The sequence below is a fragment of the Phalacrocorax carbo genome, chromosome 2, assembly GCF_963921805.1.
Source record: "Phalacrocorax carbo chromosome 2, bPhaCar2.1, whole genome shotgun sequence".
In the NCBI taxonomy this organism is placed as follows: Eukaryota; Metazoa; Chordata; class Aves; order Suliformes; family Phalacrocoracidae; genus Phalacrocorax; species Phalacrocorax carbo.
The window spans coordinates 58,260,552-58,280,143 of NC_087514.1; the positions used below are offsets into that span (position 1 = coordinate 58,260,552).

General features: G+C 44.1%; 1 protein-coding gene across 2 annotated transcripts; it reads left to right on the forward strand.

Annotated features, from left to right (window-relative positions):
* Window positions 1–10,592: 10,592 nt before the first annotated feature.
* TUBB6 (tubulin beta 6 class V) lies at window positions 10,593–19,138 on the forward strand. 2 transcript variants are annotated; one of them, XM_064443026.1, is made up of 4 exons: window positions 10,593–10,702; window positions 11,324–11,432; window positions 12,551–12,661; window positions 17,499–19,138. In XM_064443026.1, exons 1-4 carry the CDS (start codon window positions 10,646–10,648, stop codon window positions 18,560–18,562), a joined length of 1,341 nt encoding a protein of 446 aa, XP_064299096.1. In that variant the 5' UTR covers window positions 10,593–10,645; the 3' UTR covers window positions 18,563–19,138. The 2 variants fall into 2 exon arrangements, with proteins under 2 accessions (XP_064299096.1, XP_064299097.1); XM_064443027.1 differs by lacking the exons at window positions 10,593–10,702; window positions 11,324–11,432; window positions 12,551–12,661 and adding an exon at window positions 11,981–11,992.
* The last annotated feature ends 454 nt before the right edge of the window (window positions 19,139–19,592 follow it).

Consider the following 19,592-nt stretch of genomic DNA (forward strand, 5'->3'; position numbering starts at 1 on the left):
GAAAAGTTGCCTGGAAGAGTTGCAGAATATTGTTCTAATCTGCACTGACCTCCCTGAGGGATCATGCTTTTCAAATAAACATCGCTACCTTCCAGAATAACTGATGTGTTTTCAGAGACATTGATTATTCAACAATAAACCCGTTTTATCTGAAATCAGAAATTACTAAACAGTTGCTGCAGCTAGCTTGCTAATCCAGTCTCCCAGAAAAGGCTTTTCATCTTTGGGTGGGATGATCCAGCTGATTTTCCTCATTATAAGCATTATCTGCAAACTACATTACGATCAGAATTTCATCCTGATAAGAAAAGTACAGTCCTCTAATAGTTTCACCTCTGTGACCACTGAATTCAGTAAACAATTCTCCCAGTTCCTCCTAGTCTTATCTGGCCCTGACATGTACCGCGTTTAGTTTTTGCAACAGTTGTGATCAGTGCAAACAAAGCAGGTTTTGTCACTAGCAGCATCAGCAATGACTAAAGGCAGTAGCAGTCTCATGGATAAAAGTCACTTTTGTTTCCATGACTTCTGCCTCTCCAAAGGGTTGGGGTTTTTTTTGGTTGGTTGTTTGGTTTTGGCATTTGTTTTTTTCGCTTTCTTTCCTCAGAAAATTCCAACCGCTACGTTCTGGTTTTCACTTGGAAGCTCCCAGCACTTTTTGAACTGCTCTTGGTTTCCTTCATCTAAACCTTTCTCTGTGTCTGATGCCATTCACTAGATATCATCACCTTTAAGCACTCAATTCCTTCTGCTATTTTTCTATGCCTTGCCCTGGTGTCCCCTTTACACATGCAACCTGTTACATTATTCCTCTTGTGGCCTTCCATCACCTTTTCAAGATTCTCTTTGGCCACATTCAAACTAAAAATACTTAACGACTGAGGAGGTGGTGGGGGCAGGTGTTTAAGCAAATGTAAATTAAAAAAAAAAACCCAAACGAACAAAACATGTATGTGTCTTGATCTACCAGTAGCTCATATTAACTCTTTTTATCTAAAGCTGGTCAGCCTCCTTGTTTATGTAGCATTTTTAGCATAACTGTCTTCTGTACTAACCAAGCTTCTGTCCTCAGATGAAAAGTTTTTGACTACTTAGAGCTGTGCTCTATTCCTGACAGATCATATAGGCTACATGTAATATAAAGTCCCTATTCAGTACAGAGATGGGACACCAGAATGAAATCGTTTTACACAACAGAGATGTATCTCTGTGCAAATCTGTGCATGGGCAACAACTGCATCTCCACACCCTTCCTGCAAAGCAATGACATTCAATTGTGCAGTCAAACACATAATGTAACCCCATATCCTCCTGTATCCTGGTACACTGTTTAACAAATGGACCGTGAAACAGATTATTCTCTGTGGGCAGGCAGTGGGTTGAATCCTGGCCACGGGCCAAACTGACCTCTAACATTCTTAACATTCATAAGCCTTTAAATCATTAATATGGTAATGCTGCTAATAGGCTGCAGTTCGAGGCAACGGGTGTACGTTCTCAATACGCTCTCAGTCTCGCTGCTGCAGAGTGGTTTTCTAAATGAAAAAATTATCAGCTCTTTGTGTGTAAATGCTGTCTTCCCCTCCTAATTCCTGATCTGTAGCGCTTGGAGTGGGCTGCTTCAGCTGCTTCTCTGCAGTCAGTACCAGGCCACATTCCTGCAGTAGCTGTACCCACCCTCCCTTGACAGTGCTGCGGATTGCACTGTTAAAAATAAGCCAGGCTTTGTCCAGTCGTAGCTTCTACTGTGCTGTTTGTACTGGGATTGATAGACTTGTGAGGAATGGTGCTCTTCTCCTTGCAAATGTAATCTGAGAGAATCATTTGTCAAGCAGGGTATGCTGATTTGGTTTGGACATGTGTGACAGATGAGTAGGATCTATGCTGGTGATGGAAGAGTGGCAGCCAGAGCCACTCACCACACGACAAAAAGGGTAAGGCAGAAAACTGTGACTCACCTGTGAAACCCAAGACCTGACTGGAGCAATTTATAATTGATGTTAGCTGCAAAACTGCTCTTACAAAGTAAGTGTTTCTCGTAATGAGATGAATCACTTTTACTTGGAAAGCTACACATTTCATCTCAGATGTATCCTTGGCTTAGTAAGTGTTAAATAACTGACAGTCTAGACAGGACTCCAACACTTTTTCTTAGAGGTCTATTGCTGCTTCTTTCTTCCCAGAGAATAAAACCACAACAAATTAATTTGTGTAATGCAACCTACGCTGACCCTTTCCCCGCTTCCCCTCCCACACACTGCAGTACAGACCTCTACCATCAAGTGTTGCAAGGTGTTTTACTCAAGAGTCTTAAGGAGTCTGAGCTGGATGGGATAAGGCACAAGTGCTCTTCTGTTCTAGCAATAAAAGACAAGAAATAAACTCTAGAACAGATCCATTGCCTGTGCTTGGACCTGATCAGCTTAATTCTAAGTGATTTGGGGAAAAAATAATGAACTGATGAAGCTTTTTGATTATACAAAAATCTTTAGGGTAGCCAAAACTGCTATCGGTTGGAGTGAGTTTCAGAAGTATTTCATGCTACTGATTTGAACAAAACACTACTTGATTAAATGTAATATCTGTAACTGCATAACACAGGGAAAACCAACTCTGTGTCTGCAGTGAAGGGATATAATTTAGCTGTTAGCACTCTCAAAAGACACCTTGGAGCTAATGTGGATAGTTCAATGAAAAAAAAAGCTCAGCAGCAGTCAAGAGGGCAAACACAATGTTAAGACTTATTAGAAAATAAAGATCAGAGCTGGAAGTATCTTAGACCACTGCATAAATCAATGGCCATGATTTGAATATTGTCGCTCAATTGAATATGTCGACAATTTAATATTGTTGCATTTCCCAGAGGCTGTAGCGGAGCTAACAGACATAGAGATGGGTGACAAGCAAGGACCATCACAGGAGTGGAATGTCCCCATCAATCACAGGGAGGTTGATGAGGCTAATACTTTCAGCTCAGAAAATATTGGACAGACCAGGAAAGAACAAAGAAAAGAAACACTCAAACCTTCACCTTACACACAGCTACAACGGCCATTAGGAACTGTTAGTTACTGGTTGTCAGAAGAATTATGGTGCATCAAATCAAGGCATCAGCCTTACAACAGAAAGAAGCACTTCTTCACAGAGCAGAATCCAGTTGTATGTGGCAGGTAATGCCATAGGAGACTTTGGAGGCTGACAGGGAATTGGGTTAAAAAAGCAGTTACATAACTTAAGGGATGCTTCAAAAGGACTATTATATGTGATGCTCCAGATCTGGTCTTTGGTTCAACAAATCCTTAACCAGTGATTGCCAGGATGTAGAAGGGTATTTGAGGGGGAAGCATTACCATACTCTTACCCTGGCACCCGCCACTGGCTACTGTCACAAATGTAATTCTAGATTAGATGGATCTTCCATCTAACCAAGACCAGCTGTTGTCAGTGTACTCACCTGGTCAGAACATGCTTTTTCTCCTCATTATCTTTAGCATGACTTCTGGTTAAAAGACCATTTTGTCCTCATTCTGATGTCTCCCTCACTCAAAACACTAGGACTTTACTGATAAGCTCCGCATTGTATTGGCATCTATTCAGAGCTGACTAAACTCCAAAAGCAAGTCAGCAATATCTCAGATTCATCGTCCTCTTCAGCTGTACCACTCACTTACTCTGTGATACAGATAATGGAGCATGCACATTCCAGCTAAAATTTGTTTTCACTCTGTCCTTCAAATAATTGAGTTCCCCAAAACCTCTAACGTGCAGAAAGGCTGGAGAGTTGTAGATAAATTCTTGACTTAATTGTTATTCCCATACTTTTGGTTGAAGCTGTAAGAAAACACTAACCTGGATATTTTACTGACTTTGTTGAGCATGCAGTGCAGCCCATTCTCTGGCTCTGTTTGTTTTTGTAGCTAAGTGACCTATTAAAATGGAAGTTAAAAACATAGCCACACCACACATTCTGCCTGACAAAACAGGCAGGTACATGCCTTCCTCTTCTCCAGCTGCTGCAGCAGCTGCATAAAAATCACTACAACCAACTCTGCAAAAAGTCCTGGATGAGTTATTGTTAGCATTGAGGCTAAGCACAGGGAGAAACAAAGGGCTGAAAGAAAATATCCATTTCCGAAGGACAGAAAATATGTTACAAATTAGAAGACAATAAGTGCTGGAAAGTGCAAAGGCGACTGAACTCAAGCACGTCAGTATTCAGGGTTGGACTTTTAGTGTTTTTCCATTCATTTTGTCAATCAGTGAGAAAAGCGTGTGAAAATGCAGCAACAAACTCCTTTTGACAAGATGGTGGAATTCCTCCAGTGTTGCTTCATGCTTTGTCAGACATTTAATCCATAAACATACTTATCCCTGACCTGATGTAGTGACCTCTGCTTTAACATTACAAAGTCCAGATCAGATCTTGTGGGTTGAGACAAAATGACAGCATTACCCCCACTGACAGCTACAGTTACAAAGCCGACAGGTGAGCAGCGTTAAAACAAACCCCTGAGTACTATGTTTGAACATAGGTGGCAATTAGTGACACTACAGCTTCCGCAGCAACAAGCTTCATGGTGGGGAACAAAGCAAGAAGCTTTTTGAGGACCACATGAATACAGTGGCTTTTGTAGGCAAAGTATTTTGGCCGCAAAGCACATGGGATAAATGTGTATGCTGGCATTAGCCTTATTAGATTGTACGCTTCTGTGTGTCTTGCTGCCTCCCTTCCCCTTTTGAAAGGTTTGACTATGCTGTTGGATTCTTGGGCTGTTTCGGGACTCTTCTGCAGATGCAATATCTCTGGAACTCACATGCCTCTCACAGATTTTGTCACAAGAGGTTGACAGATTGAGAAGATGGCGGTGGAGATAGATGGACGCACACTTGCACAGAGCATGGCTCCCCATGCTTGTTCCCTCAGGAATCCAGGCAAAAAAAAAAAAACAAACCAAAAAAACCAAAGCCAAATGACTTTAAGATTTTCTTTTTCCTTTTTTATATGAAAAACTTGCAGACTAAAGCGGAGAGAAAGAAACAACACTCGCCCTGGGACCTTCCTCCTAAAGATGATGGTGGAGTTAGTGGCATTTACTAGCCTATTAGCTGCCAGACTGAATCCACTGTGTGGATTATATTTATTGTTTTGTAGTTAATGTAAGAGCTAACGAGCTTTATAGCACTGGATAGACTCTTGTTGATATTCTTATGTATCCAAATACAGCAAAATTATCGTTCTGAAAAGTAAAATAGTAGTTATCATCTTAACTGTTCTGCTGTGACATTAATTTCTCTCTAGTGTGTTTCCTGAAAAGCAGGAAGCAGCTTAACAATCATATCATATGACCAGCTAAATACAGAAGAACTTTGCTGGGGTTTTTCCAGGGCATTAAAGCAAATTTCCATGTGACTTTGTGGGAGATGATGACTATTGCCTAGGCTGCTATTACTGGAAAATCCTTCTACCCTGTAGCATGCGCATCTTACACATTTTGTCCTGCCTTGTGAAATTCATCATCTGGTAGGTATCCATTTCTATTTTAGCCTTTGCTAGAGCAAGGAGTACGTGAGAAAGGCTGAAGACAAGAACACCGGAGGCTCTGCAGCCCCACATGGCCCCATGGGTTTGCCTTGACCATGAACATTTACAGCATTTTCAAGGCAGCTGGATCTTGCACAGGAGCAATATGAGTATTTCCTTTGCTGTTACTCTCTGATACCATTAAGACTGACAGCCAAGGTCCTTGTCAGTGCTGATTAATAGGAATAAAGAACTACATGGACTCTGCCCATCACATTGGAGCACCAAAGGCCTCTCCAGTGGAAATGAACTGATCTAGGCTTTCACCGGCTAGAAATTTCAGACAAATACAGGCTTGGCGTAGCAGTCAGATATTCCTTAATCCACATCCTGTCTATCATAAAGGGGCATGCCACTCCCTAAAATGCAACCATGGACCTCTTTTACTATTTAATCATTTGCTTCCACACCTAGAAGCAAGAGAGAGATACTTTGAGAATGTAAGTCATGTCAACTGATTGTTCAACCATCTGTATGGAGCATGAATTCACGAAGTTGGGCTGATAGCTTGTAGCTATCGTGACATCTTACTAATTTTTCAGGTTGAAAATACTGGTCATTTTTTTTTTTACAACAGAAGTGGAGTTAAAATTGTAAAAGGAAGGAAGGAAAAAAGGAAAAACAATGGAGAAAATCTGCAAATGAAATCTTAGGAAAGCTTTCTTCTTATTTTGTACATGGTGAAGCATACTCTAAATATTAAAGTAGCCTATGAAGTGAATGGGAAGAAAAAAAGACTATGAATTATGAAGGTCAGAAGTCAATATATATTACAGGTATCTGAGAAAGAGACTACAGAGCCAAACACAAGAACTGAAAATCCATTGTACAGAATTTACAGTGTAGTCCTATGTTAGTCTATTTATAGAGTGAATCTCATGGACTCAGTCAGATGAAGCAACTAGAGAGAAATCTTTAAAGACATTTAGGTACCTTAAATTTCCAAGGGGTGTTTAGTGGGGGTTTAAGATACATCCAGAAGTAATCCATAGCAGTTAAGTACATAGTAGGATTTTGAAACACCTAAGCGCCTTTAAAATCCTGGACCAAGCCTGTGAAGACTTAAAAAGAATGTGTAGGCTTTTGTAGACACAGGTTATAATGGCACCTCCTAAGTCAGCTGGACTACTAAGTAAACATAAGCATGGATGAAAAGGATTTAATGGTATATTTACATTCAATGACCAACAAACGGGTCTTGCTTCTTTCAGATTACTAGCCATAAAACATGGAGAAGCAGCAGGTTGATTCAGGTCTGACTGAATATTAGAACGTATTTACATAGGTATAAAATGAGCACAAGTGAGATGCAAATTCTTTGGGTAAACTGTTGCTCACCTTCATCAAGCACATGGATCTACAGTCTTACATGTACTTCAGTGGGTTACTTTGTATGTGTGGGAATCTGGCTGAAGTTTTAGCCTCTAAATGGTGCTTGACCAACTGCTGCTCCCAAACAGCAAGCAAACCTTGCAAAGATGACAGATACTGGCAGTGCAACCTATACGGCTTTTCAGGAGGCACGTGGACTAAAGGCTCTACTACAATATACTCCCATTGCTTCTCTTACCCCCTCACTGGCCTATGGCCATTTTTTCCTTCTAGCTTTTCTTCTCAAAATATCACTTGATTCAGATGATCAAATGGGTGTGTGGTCTACTGCTGGGTTACATGATTCAAGACTTATCTCCACAAACACAAAGGAGCACAGAGGAACAGTGGCAAGTGGGGGACCAATAACATACCCAGAGAAAAGGAGCCTCTGTCCCAGCTCCTCCCAGGGAGGGATCAGCCCGTGGGCAGTGTGTGACACCCATCACCACCAGTTGATGGGAGAGGCTTCGCGGATCACTGAGCAGAGAGGAGCTACTGCCTGGAGGGTTATGGGTCTCTTTAGGGGATGGAGGGGACAGACATCTTTGGGACTGTACAAGATGACTTATGGGATGTTTAGAGGAGGAATTAAAGGTGGTTTGGTAGGGAAAAATAAAAGGATACGGGGCTAAAATGGCCTGGTGGGGTGTAAACAGGTTGCTGGTCAGTACATCTGCTGTGCCTTGCACCTGATAAACTCAGTTTGTCTTGTCTTATTAAACTGTATTTTTATTATTTTCCTGGGTGAAAGGAGCCCTATATTGCATGTGTTTGTGTGTGTATGGTGGTCTGAGTGCCAGCAATTAGATGTGGGGGCCACAGGTCACAGGGTCCTGTGTGTCTGTGATGAAGCAACTGGAGAGACCAGAGTGCACACATAGTACGTGGATCTGTATGTCAGTGTGTGGTCACTAGTAAACACCAAGCCAGGATAGCTGGAGAGTAGGGCAAGAAGCTTGGGAGTCAAGTTTGGGAGCAGCCATAGCTCCAGGTAAGATAGTGAGGAGACCAGAGGAGCTGTGACTACTGGAGGGACCAGGGAGCCCAGACCAACTACTGGGGAGACTGTGGTGGGATCTGGGGCTCAGCTACTCATAAGGTCACAACCCTGGACCAGCTACCAGTGAGGCTTGTTTGTGTGTTTGTGTCTCTGTGTGAGGCAACTGGGGATCCAGGGGCCAGATACTGAAAAGGCCAGACGTCCTAAGACCAGCTCCTGGAGGAGGGAGCAATAGTTTGTGTGTGTGTGTATGTGTGTGTGTGTCTCTGTGTCTGTAGGTCTGAATATCAGCAACTGAAGTGGAGCTGTGGCCCTCTGGGGATAACATTTCCAGGTGCCAGCAACCAGGAAGGCTTTGGATCCAGGGATGAGCTAGTGAATAGGATGAGTGTCTAAGACCAGCTGCTGGAAGGATCCATATTGTATAGATGTATACAAATACATATTTAATTTCCATTAATGGGCTTCTGTCCTGATCAGCCAGAGAGAACAGGATGAGGCTGTCAGTGCTGTTTGTGTTTGCATGAATGCTGCGTTTTCGGCCTGTGTCAATCAGTGTGGCAAGCCACATGAGTATGTATATGTGTGTGTGGGTGTGCATGTGTCTGTGTATGCAAGTGCGTGCACATGTGCCTACTGGCAGCACATACTCAGCCTTACCACCAGCTGGACCTGGGAACTAGTCAAATTTTAAAAAGTGGCATACCAGCAGAAATGATGGCAAGTTGATGGCAAGTATGAGCCACACAACAGTATACGGAAGGATCTGCAAAGTGTGGGTAAAGCCAGGCCTGGAAGGCATATTCGAGGACATACAGATTCAAGCAATGCCCAAGACAACCTCACTAATCAGGCTACTAAACAAATGACTTTTTCATGGATCTCTTCCAAAAATGCAGATCACACACAGAAGGACATTTATTTGAGTCCTTCAGCGAGAAAAAAGCACACTATCCAATCCTGCGCTGGTGGCTGCTTGCAAGGCAAACACACTGATCCTCCAGCTGCTTCACTGATGTCAGAAAGACATTTGACTCAGCCTAGTATGGTGTGGGGGGGCTACTCAGAGGTCATTTGCAAGAAGCTGCTAGCCCTACTGTAAAACATTTATGAAAAGGCAAGGTTGGAGCCCAGAGCACACAGTCTAGCTGATATTGGTCATGTCACAGCAACACAAGGGTGGGCAAAAGGAGGTGACCTCCCAGCCTAGGTGCAGGTTTTGGGTTATTTGGGGGTTATTTATTGAACGATAGGGGTTATCTTAACCGTGTTCAAGCTGGAGAGAGCACCCAAGATTCTTCTCCTGGACAGTCCCGGCTGGGTCACCTTTGATGAAGCAGATAATGAGCTTCTGTAACTCTGGCCTTAGGGCTGCTCTTGCACAACAACAGAGGTGGAGTCAGGCAGTAAAGATGCGCATAGGCAGATGAATGCCTCCTACCAGGGCTATATGTATGTGTATGCTGCATACACAATGGCTTCCCATGGAAAAGTCACACTGGCATTAAAACAGGCAGCCAAGATAGGCAGCTTTCCTCTATCTGGGAAACCATGCAATAGCTACCTAAAGGGATCATAAAGGAGATACAGCAGGTGTAGCAACTTGTTTCCTCTCTGGAGGGGAAAGAATATCTCCCCTTTCATTAAAAATCAAGCTATCCAAACTGTACATATTCCAGGGCATGCTCTGTATTGTGGTGACATGAGCTTTCCAGAAAGCTGCTCCACAGAGACTGCTTGCTTTCCTGGTTACAATTTTCGGGCAGCAGCTTGTTATCTGCTGGTAAAACCACATCAGAAAACAGCAATGCAAAGAAGGCGGCTGTTGGCAAGGCACTGAGAAGGTCCACCCATTTCTTTGAATCATAGAATCATTAAGGCTAGAAAAGACCTCTAAGATCATCAAGTCCCACTATCAACCCAACACCCCCACACCTCCTGAACCATGTCCCCAAGTGCCACGCCTACACATTTTTTGAACACCTCCAGGGATGGGGACTCCACCACCTCTCTGGGCAGCCCGTTCCAGTGCCTGATGACTCTTTCAGTAAAGAAATTTTTCCTAATATCCAACCTAAACCTCCCCTGACACAGCTTGAGGCCATTTCCTCTTGTCCTATCACTAGTAACTTGGGAGAAGAGACCAACACCCACCTCGCTGCAACCTCCTTTCACACAGTTGTAGAGATAAGCTCTCCCCTCAGCCTCCTCTTCTCCAGACTAAACCACCCCAGGTCCCTCAGCCACTCTTCCTAAGACCTACTCTCCAGACCCTTCACCAGCTTCGTTGCCCATCTCTGGACACGCTTACTTGTGTCGCTAGTTTGGATGCTGCCACTTCAGCGACCGGGCAGCAGGCCGAGGTATAACAGGAGAAGGCGGCGATGTCCGCCCGCATGGAGAAGGGTCAGGACTCCTTGTCGGGCGAGGATGAGACGCCCGCGTTTCCCGGGGCGGTTTGGGCAAGCGGCGCCGCGGGGACGGTGGCCACCCCCGGCGCTCCCTCACTGCCCCGCCGTCGGTGGGGCGAGGGCGGTCCTGGCGGCAGCGGCGGCCGTTGGGTGAAGGGTGGGGTGGGGTGTGTGTTGGGGGGCGGGTGGGCGCCGCCTCAGAGCCCATAAAGCGCCTCCCGGTGGGCGGGCGCGGCTCAGAGCCGGGCCGGGCCGGGCGGCGGGAGAGCAGGAGTCGCCATGAGGGAGATCGTGCACATCCAGGCGGGACAGTGTGGAAACCAGATCGGGACCAAGGTGAGCCTGGGGGAGCCGGGGCCGCCGCTGCCCCTTGTCCTCCCGCCGCCTGCGGAGCCTCCGGGCGCCTGGGGAACGCGCCCGGCCGCTTCTCCGTGCCGTGCCGTGCGGCTGGGCTGTGCCGTGCCGGCCGCCCCCCTCACCGCCCGCCCGCCCGCCCGCCGTTCGGGCGAGGCGCTGCCGAGAGGCGCCGGCGTGCCGCGCATCTCGCCTCTCCCCGTGACCATAAAAGGCTTTGGGAAGTACCGACACCGAGCGGCGCTTTTTCTTTTAAATAGTTTATTATTTTTACGTCTAAAGAGGCCAGGCCGTGGCTCAGAAGCGGGCAAGGGGGGCAGGAGCGCGAGCAGCCCCCTCCGAACACCGGAACGCCGCAGCCCGTCCGGGCGAGGAGTTGGGCGGCGGCCGTTTGGCCGTTGGGTTTAAATCCTGGTGCCTGCCCGGCTCTGCCCGTCCCGTCCCGTCCCGTCCCGGGAGGGGAGGGGAGGGGAGGGGCGGCCGGCACGCCAGGAATCCCGGCAGCTGCAGCCGGGCCGCCCTGGGGCCGGGGCGCTGGGCAGGACCGGGCCCCCGGTGCTCCGCGGGGGAGTTCCCAACCCACGTCTCCTTTTCCTCCCTTAGTTTTGGGAAGTGATAAGTGATGAGCATGGCATTGACCCAGCCGGAGGCTATGTCGGTGACTCAGCGCTGCAGCTGGAAAGGATCAATGTCTACTATAATGAATCATCGTGTAAGTGTGGGATGGGGAGAGGGGGCTCTGTGGGAAGGGGCACCGCAATCTGGGAGTGAACGGGTCTGTGAAGCTGTATTACACATCTGGTCATGCTCTTCGAGTGCCATCAGCCCCTCAGCTGATCCCAGCTCGCCCCATTATACACACAAAAAAATTATCAGTTTTCTTATAAACTGATAACTGGGTGTTGCCTCTGCAGGCAGAGGGAAACAGCACAAGGGGCTGCCCTTAGGGTCTGAAGGCTTTTTTATTTTTTTAACGTTATGCTAGGCACTTGCTCTTTCAACATAGGATTATTTCATCGGATGCATTTTATCAGTTGCCCCAAATTAAACTGTTGGTTATACAGATGCAGGCTCGTATACTCTATCTCTGATTTCATGGCTTGAGAGGGTTGGGGCACAAGTAATGGAGAACTCAACGGTGATTCATTAATAAGATGTCAAAGGAGCGCAAATTCTCTGAGTCAGTCTGGTGTTGAAGGGTGTTAACAGTGTAAAATGGGGATCACTTTGGTCTATTGATGTGAACCTGCAAGTGTGAACACTTCATCTTTTGTCTAGCTCAGGATAATTCATATTATTTACCTGAGTTTCCTTGAACGTTTTCAACTGTATACAGAGTCTTTATTTTGTGCTTTGTGGTAGATGTGCTAACTACTACTGTTTGGCACCTACTCCAAGTAGCCCTTTCAGCAGAGGGGAATCCTTCAAGCATAAAAGCTTGTGAGATGCATTAGGATCATTTGAACATAAATCCTTCACTCACTCCATTATTCACAGAAGAGATTGTCTATTTTCTTATAAAGAATATGTCAACCACTTTTTCTAATCAGAAACTTCCCTCCCTCATATCTATTGCTAAAAAAGAGTTTACAGAATGTAATATATCATCTGTAAGACCCGAAAGATACCAAGTCTGTTTTTGGAGTGGCACTGATTTGCTCTGACAGTGCTGGGTTTTTTTACCACCGTGACTTCCTGTATAGGAAAAATTTATATATGTACAATCTGTATTAGACCAATAATATGAGACATAACGTATTTGTCTATTGAGAGCTATAACTGTGTTAGCTTATTTCAGAACATTAAGGGCATGCTCACTTTTTATTGTAGCCCAGAAATTTGTACCAAGAGCCGTCTTAGTGGACTTGGAGCCGGGAACCATGGACAGTGTGCGATCTGGTCCTTTTGGTCAGCTTTTTCGGCCTGATAATTTCATCTTTGGTAGGTGAATGTCACTTTTTAAAAAAACCAAAACTATCCAACAGGTGTTTGATTACCAAGTGAATGGTCAAAAAGCATTCAAGCTCCCTGTTCCAAAGTGATCATTAGGAGTGAGATTTCCTAACAGCTTAACAATACAATTCCAGTTATCTCTAAGTCAGCTAAAAGATCCTGTTAACTGAAAAAGTCATTCTTCTGTTAATCATTCTTTCAGTTAGCAAATTACTGAATGTTTCCTATGGTATGCAGATGAAGTACATTTTCTTTCCATATATGTGAACTCCAGAGAAATCTTGAGACTACTTCTTTACAACAAAATGCATGGAAATTCTGCAGAAAATGGGGAGGGGGAGGGGAGCCTCAACCACAAACCAACCAAACTACTCTTTGCTTGATTTCACATTAAATGCTCGAGCATCAAATTGCATATAGACTATGTAATTCAACTTTTTCTGCAGATCCTTACAGTATAGTAAACAGTGGAGGAAGACCAAGTGTAATATGGAAAACATTGTCATATATAACCAGTTACTGGGTTATTTTTCAACATGAGGAACAGTCTGAGATCATGTGGGGAGCTTCTGGTTTTGCAGTGTCCTTGCAGAGGGCTGTTTTAGCCTTTACTGTTTCACTTTGGACTTCTGTAGTACTTTCCATCTAAGCTTAAAAATGCACATTATCAGGATTAAATTTCATAGCATCCTTACAAAGTACAGAAGCATTATTGGTCCCTTTGCACTAAAGGAGGAACAGTGTGTGAAAGTTAAGTGATCCACTTGCTGAAACAGGAAGGCTGAATGAAAGCTACCATGAGAACTCTCACGTCCCTTTGGTTTCCAAGTCTGCACTAGCCACAAAACACATTTCCTCCTGCCAAGGCAAGCTTAGGTTGCAACTTAGTTTGGTGTATTGTGTTAACATAAGGAAGGAACAATGCCAGGGGCAGACAGAAAAGATAAACATTGTTTGGGTGGTATAAACCATACTTAGGTCTGGGTTATTGCTGTTGAGATGGGTGTAAGAAGCCATACAGAGTTAATTTAACCCTTTAACTGGCTTAAAAACATTTCAATGCCGTCCCTGTTGTTCTTCTGTATACTCCATGGCAATGATGTTAAGGGTGTCTTTCAAAGGACTTTTAAGTTACAACATGTAGAAGTAAGCTTGGGGAGAAAAGCCATAGACATAGGCAGCTTTATGAAGTATGTTTCTATATTCAGGTTTCTCCTTTCGCTCCCTTTCTGCTGCATGGACCACAGAAACCCTCTGAAAGTGAATTCGTCTGACCTATGGAAATACCTAAATTGGAGCTTTACATTTTGGCATACTACCAGTAAAAACTGAGCAAAATCAATTCAGAGTGTCTTCAACAATAGTACAGTTCACTGTACTCCCTTTCTACCAAACTAACAATGGACCAACAGCATGTGATCAACTTGTATCTGACAGAGGCCCCTGCCAGCATCAGGCACTGGCCTCCCAACCTGCTGAATAATGCAGAATGGCTGCCCGAACGCTGAAGTAATGATCTTCTGTGTCAAAAGCCAACAAAGCATTTTGTTTTCTCTTTTAAAAATCTGGCCTGGGCCCACAAAGGATTTTGTGGCAGAAGCTGGCAGTTCCATACTTGCTGTACCCCAGGCTGTTAGGGCTCATTCCGATGGAGATGTTTTCCATCCGATAGAGATGACTGTATGTACCTGCATATGCCCATGTCCCCTTGGCAAGTAACCATGGACCATCAATTGGGATTTCATTTGAGTATAGCAGGCACATGATCACGCACTCCAGATGATAGGGCAATTTTAGCTCAGATCAGCAGGAGATTGAGATAGACACAAAACAGTCCTTGTGCTTTAACAATCCTTGTGCTTTAATGGCTTGTGTTGACAAGGTAGTAATCTAAAAGATGAAGAAGCACAGGGGGAATGATCTTGCTGTACAAGAGCAGCGGGTCTTCTGGCCTAAGAACATATGACTGCCCACCAGGAACTGCTCTGAACTCCAATTTATCTCCTCTTGTAGCCAGTTTTCTTTTGTATGTTTTTGCATTTGTCATTCTTTTCTTGTGTACACCCTTGCTAGCTTTGCTGCATGGATACCACCCTGATTTAAGTTGTCTGAACTGGTGGGGGCAACCACAAAATGGCTGTTAGCTGGTCAGAGGAGCTGTCCTTCCCTCTCTAAATCATACCGCGTGTTCTATAAACAGGCAAGGCTGTTTATGCTAGGCTCCCAAGTGTTAGTGTGCAAGCTACTGATCTCTCTTCCCAGGTTTGTCTTTTATTTCAAGCAGTAAAGAGAGGGAAGGAGTGAAAGAAGATTGCAGGAAATAGTTGCCCTTTTTAGGGATTAAAAATAAAATTGACCATTAGACAGATGGCATCTGTGCATGTGCAGCTCGAGCTGAACATGTGTATAACACTACAATGTATTAGAGAAAGAAATAGCGGTAGGAGGATCTGGAGATACTAAAAGTGCAGGTAAGTTTTGAGATTGCTTCATGTAGATCTCAGTAAATGCCCAGTGAGAAAAGGCAGAGGCAGGATGCATACAACGCAGAGCTTCCAGGATTGGCAAAAGATCTGCCAAGTCCTGATTTTTGGGGACACAGGCTCATTTGCAACCTAGAGACTTAGTCCTGGTGGAATTTGGTCATTTTATTTGTTTGTCTAAGGTTTTCAGAGGTCTGGTAGGTACCTGATAAGTGGAGGGCATCCAGTAGGGTTTCACAGGATCATGATCAAGATTTTCAGGTGTGTGGCAGCTTTACCAGAGCCACAGCACCTCTGGACTGGACTGTAATGGGTAGGAAGTTCAGAGCTTCTAGGGCTAACTGTACATATTCTGTGTGGTGGTCTTACAGTGCTACAGAGCCAGTGGGTCTGGAAATATCAGATTACTGGGCATATACATGTGCACAGCAGGAATTCCCAAATAAAAATCTTGGAGACCCTTGGCAGGTGGCTGACTAGTGGACAAAGTGCAGTGTTACCACAGGAGTAGCTGACAGATGTGGGCTGGAGGGAAGCTGTTGATATTGGTGTGGGCAGCCGCTGCCACAGTTCCACTCAGTGCTTTAAATACAAAGGTTGTACTAGTGCAACAGAGAGAGGTGGTAGTAGCCTTGTGGGCATCCAGGAGTTTGTGTGAGTCATTAAGACTGAGGGAGCCTAGTGTAGTGGAGGTCCCAAAGGAGGATGGGTCCACCTCCATGTTAAGCATCTTACCTCCTAACTTAATTTGCAAACTAATCAAAAGCAAGTAAAACCAGTCTCTACTGATTCTTACACACACACCCACACACACACACCCCCCCACCCTGAAAATATAATTTCCACATTTGTCAGAGTAATTGCCATTCTCCTCTTACTTTGTTCTTTGTTCCTATTCTCCATTCTGTCCTTATCTCACTGCCCACTGAGGGACGGTATGATATTTGCACAAGGGGCAATCTAGAAAATAAAGTCCTAAACTCAGAATTTAACTTTGTTAGGACCCTTCTGCATCTTGGAGTCATGTCTGCTTGTTAGAGTGCATCCTGATGTGCTGCCCTATCTGTAGCAGGGGATCTGCTCAAGCAGACTGCAGATGGTGCGGACGTATTTAATTCTGGAAGGATATTACTTTGCGTTTTGCCCAGCTGGACAGGAAGTGCTGAGCTCCCTAGGTTCAAAGAGAGAAAAATATAACAACATATAGAACAATGCATTAACTAACCAAATACATCATGAGGAAACCAAGCATTTACTCAGTGAAAATAAAGTGCATCATATTTAAACAATATCCCAGCAAGCAGCTTCCATGATTCATATGTTTGGCACCAAGATAGTGCATGGGAATAGGAAGGAAGAGGAAGGTCTTTGAGAACAACGCAGAAGCTGACAGCCCTATACCTAATTCTGAAACTATTGCTCTTTCTGAATACTGCTCACAAGACTACCGCTAAGTGAGTTCAGTGGCACTATGTATGTAGTAGTCACTGTGAGAAACAGGAATATTAAAAAACTGGTCCCTCATTTAATCTTCCTTGTTATCTAATTAACAAAATAGTGACATAGCAAAGGATCCAGACTGCCCATTTTAATTGAGTGGCACATAAAAGGAAAATGGAAGGCTTGGGGAGAAAATAAGGAGCCCATGAAACATCAGTAGTCCAATTTTGCAAGTTGCTTTGCAGATCCTGAACAGTGAGTTTGTAGGGAAACCAGTAAAAGCTAAAAGGCACTTGACTTCCAAGTTTTTGCAGTAACATTCCTGAAGCTTCTGTTGATCAGTATTTTCATTCGGGCTAGGTAACCATGAATTAAAAAAGCTATAGTTTGATACAACAAGTTAAATAGGACTTCTGAAGCCTGGCCTTATCCTGAATGACAACAGTGCCTCTGTGTCTCACGGGAACAGTCCAAGAGCCTTTCATTTAGGAATGTGTATCTGTGATTTGGCTTTGTATCATCATGGTCTTTACAAACAAAGTATTTAAACAGCCATCTTGTGTTTATGGAATAAGCAGGATTGGGAGCATGAAAGTTTTCAAAACAAGGAGTCAGGGCCATCTTTGCATTTATGGAAAGTTAAATACCAAAAAAGAAAAAAAAACCCCAAACACCACTCAAAGGCATAAATGAAAACTACCAGGGATTTGAGGCAAAAGGAGGCTGCATAGAAAACTTATGTTGATACTTCCAAAGATATTTAGTCAAAACTGAAGGGCACAGTTATCTTCCTGACAGATTTATAACAGCTTTTGTTACAGATGTAAATCCATTTAGCATGCAAATACAAAACCTTGCTGCTAATTGTGTGTATTTTCTTTCCCTGTTGTATGTTATTTTAGGACAAACTGGTGCAGGAAACAACTGGGCTAAAGGACACTATACAGAAGGGGCTGAGTTGGTCGACTCTGTACTTGATGTAGTAAGAAAAGAGTGTGAACACTGCGATTGCTTGCAAGGATTTCAGCTCACTCATTCCCTGGGAGGAGGGACAGGGTCTGGCATGGGAACCCTACTCATCAGCAAGATACGAGAGGAGTATCCGGACAGGATAATGAATACCTTTAGTGTCATGCCCTCTCCAAAGGTTTCTGACACAGTGGTGGAGCCTTATAATGCTACACTCTCGGTCCACCAACTGGTTGAAAATACAGATGAAACCTACTGCATTGACAACGAAGCTTTGTATGACATTTGCTTCCGCACCCTGAAGCTCACCACTCCAACATACGGTGACTTAAACCACTTGGTTTCTGCTACCATGAGTGGGGTAACTACATCGCTGCGTTTCCCAGGCCAACTAAATGCTGACCTCCGGAAGCTGGCAGTAAATATGGTCCCTTTCCCACGCCTTCACTTTTTCATGCCAGGCTTCGCTCCTTTGACAGCCCGAGGCAGCCAGCAATACCGAGCACTCACCGTTCCAGAGCTCACCCAGCAGATGTTTGATGCCAAAAATATGATGGCGGCCTGTGACCCAAGACATGGGCGATACTTGACAGTGGCTACTGTCTTCCGTGGTCCCATGTCCATGAAGGAGGTTGATGAGCAGATGTTGGCCATCCAGAACAAGAACAGCAGTTACTTTGTGGAGTGGATCCCAAACAATGTCAAGGTGGCGGTGTGTGACATACCTCCTCGTGGCCTCAAGATGGCTTCCACATTCATTGGCAACAGCACTGCTATTCAAGAGCTCTTCAAAAGGATCTCGGAACAGTTTTCAGCCATGTTCAGGAGAAAGGCCTTCCTCCACTGGTTCACAGGGGAAGGAATGGATGAAATGGAATTTACAGAAGCAGAAAGCAACATGAATGATCTAGTTTCAGAGTATCAGCAATACCAAGAAGCAACAGCAAATGATGGAGAGGAAGCATTTGAAGATGATGAAGAAGAAATCAATGAATAAAGAAATTGGGTGCACTATTTTCCAGGCCAAATTTTCAGATCTGGATTTCTAATAATTAAGCTTATAAATCCATATTTAGACTTAAAAAAAAAAAAAAAAAGGAGCATGAGTCTCAGATGTTAGATGTTCTCTTCAGAGTCCACTGAGATCACTGAGAACTGAGGACATTCAGCATTTCTGGAAATCAGGCCATTTCTATTCATGAGACAAACGTAAAGGCATTCAGTTAAGACTTTGGCCTAAGTCTGAACACGAAGATTGCTAGTTTGGGATCTTTTTTTCCCCAACAAAGTTTGTCATCCCTAAAGTTGTACAAGAGCAGATGTGAAATAGGCATGAAAGTCTACAAAATAGAGCTGCACTATTTTAATCCAATGATGACTAAGAAAATCTTGTGGGTTTGAAGTATTCATTCTGTACCGAATGTACAATACTGAACTGCCAGGAACAAAATTTATTCATAATAAAAAGAAGAAAAAGTTTTTAGCTATTCCGTACAGTAACTGTTAACAGTGATATTTGACTCCAGTCATCTAAAACCAAAATAAAAAAAGATTAGTATCCTCTCAAGCAAAAGTGTTTTGGACAGTCAATGCTATATAAATATGCAGTGAGCTGCAGGCCAGAGGCTGATTTATGCTCTGTGACTTCATTATTTGCTACTGAATAATCGGAGATATATATATATGAAATCTACCCATTTGTGATATGTTCCTTAAGGACCCTTGGGGTTTAAAGTGGCACCCAATAGCTTGCTGGTCCCCTGTTTTTCTGCCTGTCATTGGCTACTGGTCCTATTCCTGTCTCTGTTCCACCTAGCCCACAGAGCTGGAATTCAGATGCTCCACGGAACGTGGTGGGAGAGGGAACGCAGGCTGCGTGCCCATGTATCTCACTACCTCGGCTTGTAAGTTCACCACACCTATAGATGCTGTGAATATCTTGTTACCAAGAGAGGTTACAATCACTGGACAGATTAAGGCTAAAGTACCAATAAAAGTATTTATCTGCAATATTCAAAACAGCTGGC

Bases quoted from the DNA above. Each gene is read 5' to 3' on its own strand.
- TUBB6 (XM_064443026.1), top strand. From the start codon at position 10,646: ATGAGGGAGATCGTGCACATCCAGGCGGGACAGTGTGGAAACCAGATC. The intron at 10,703-11,323 runs GTGAGCCTGGGG...TTCCTCCCTTAG, and splicing joins GAAACCAGATCGGGACCAAG to TTTTGGGAAGTGATAAGTGA. The intron at 11,433-12,550 runs GTAAGTGTGGGA...TTTTTATTGTAG, and splicing joins CTACTATAATGAATCATCGT to CCCAGAAATTTGTACCAAGA.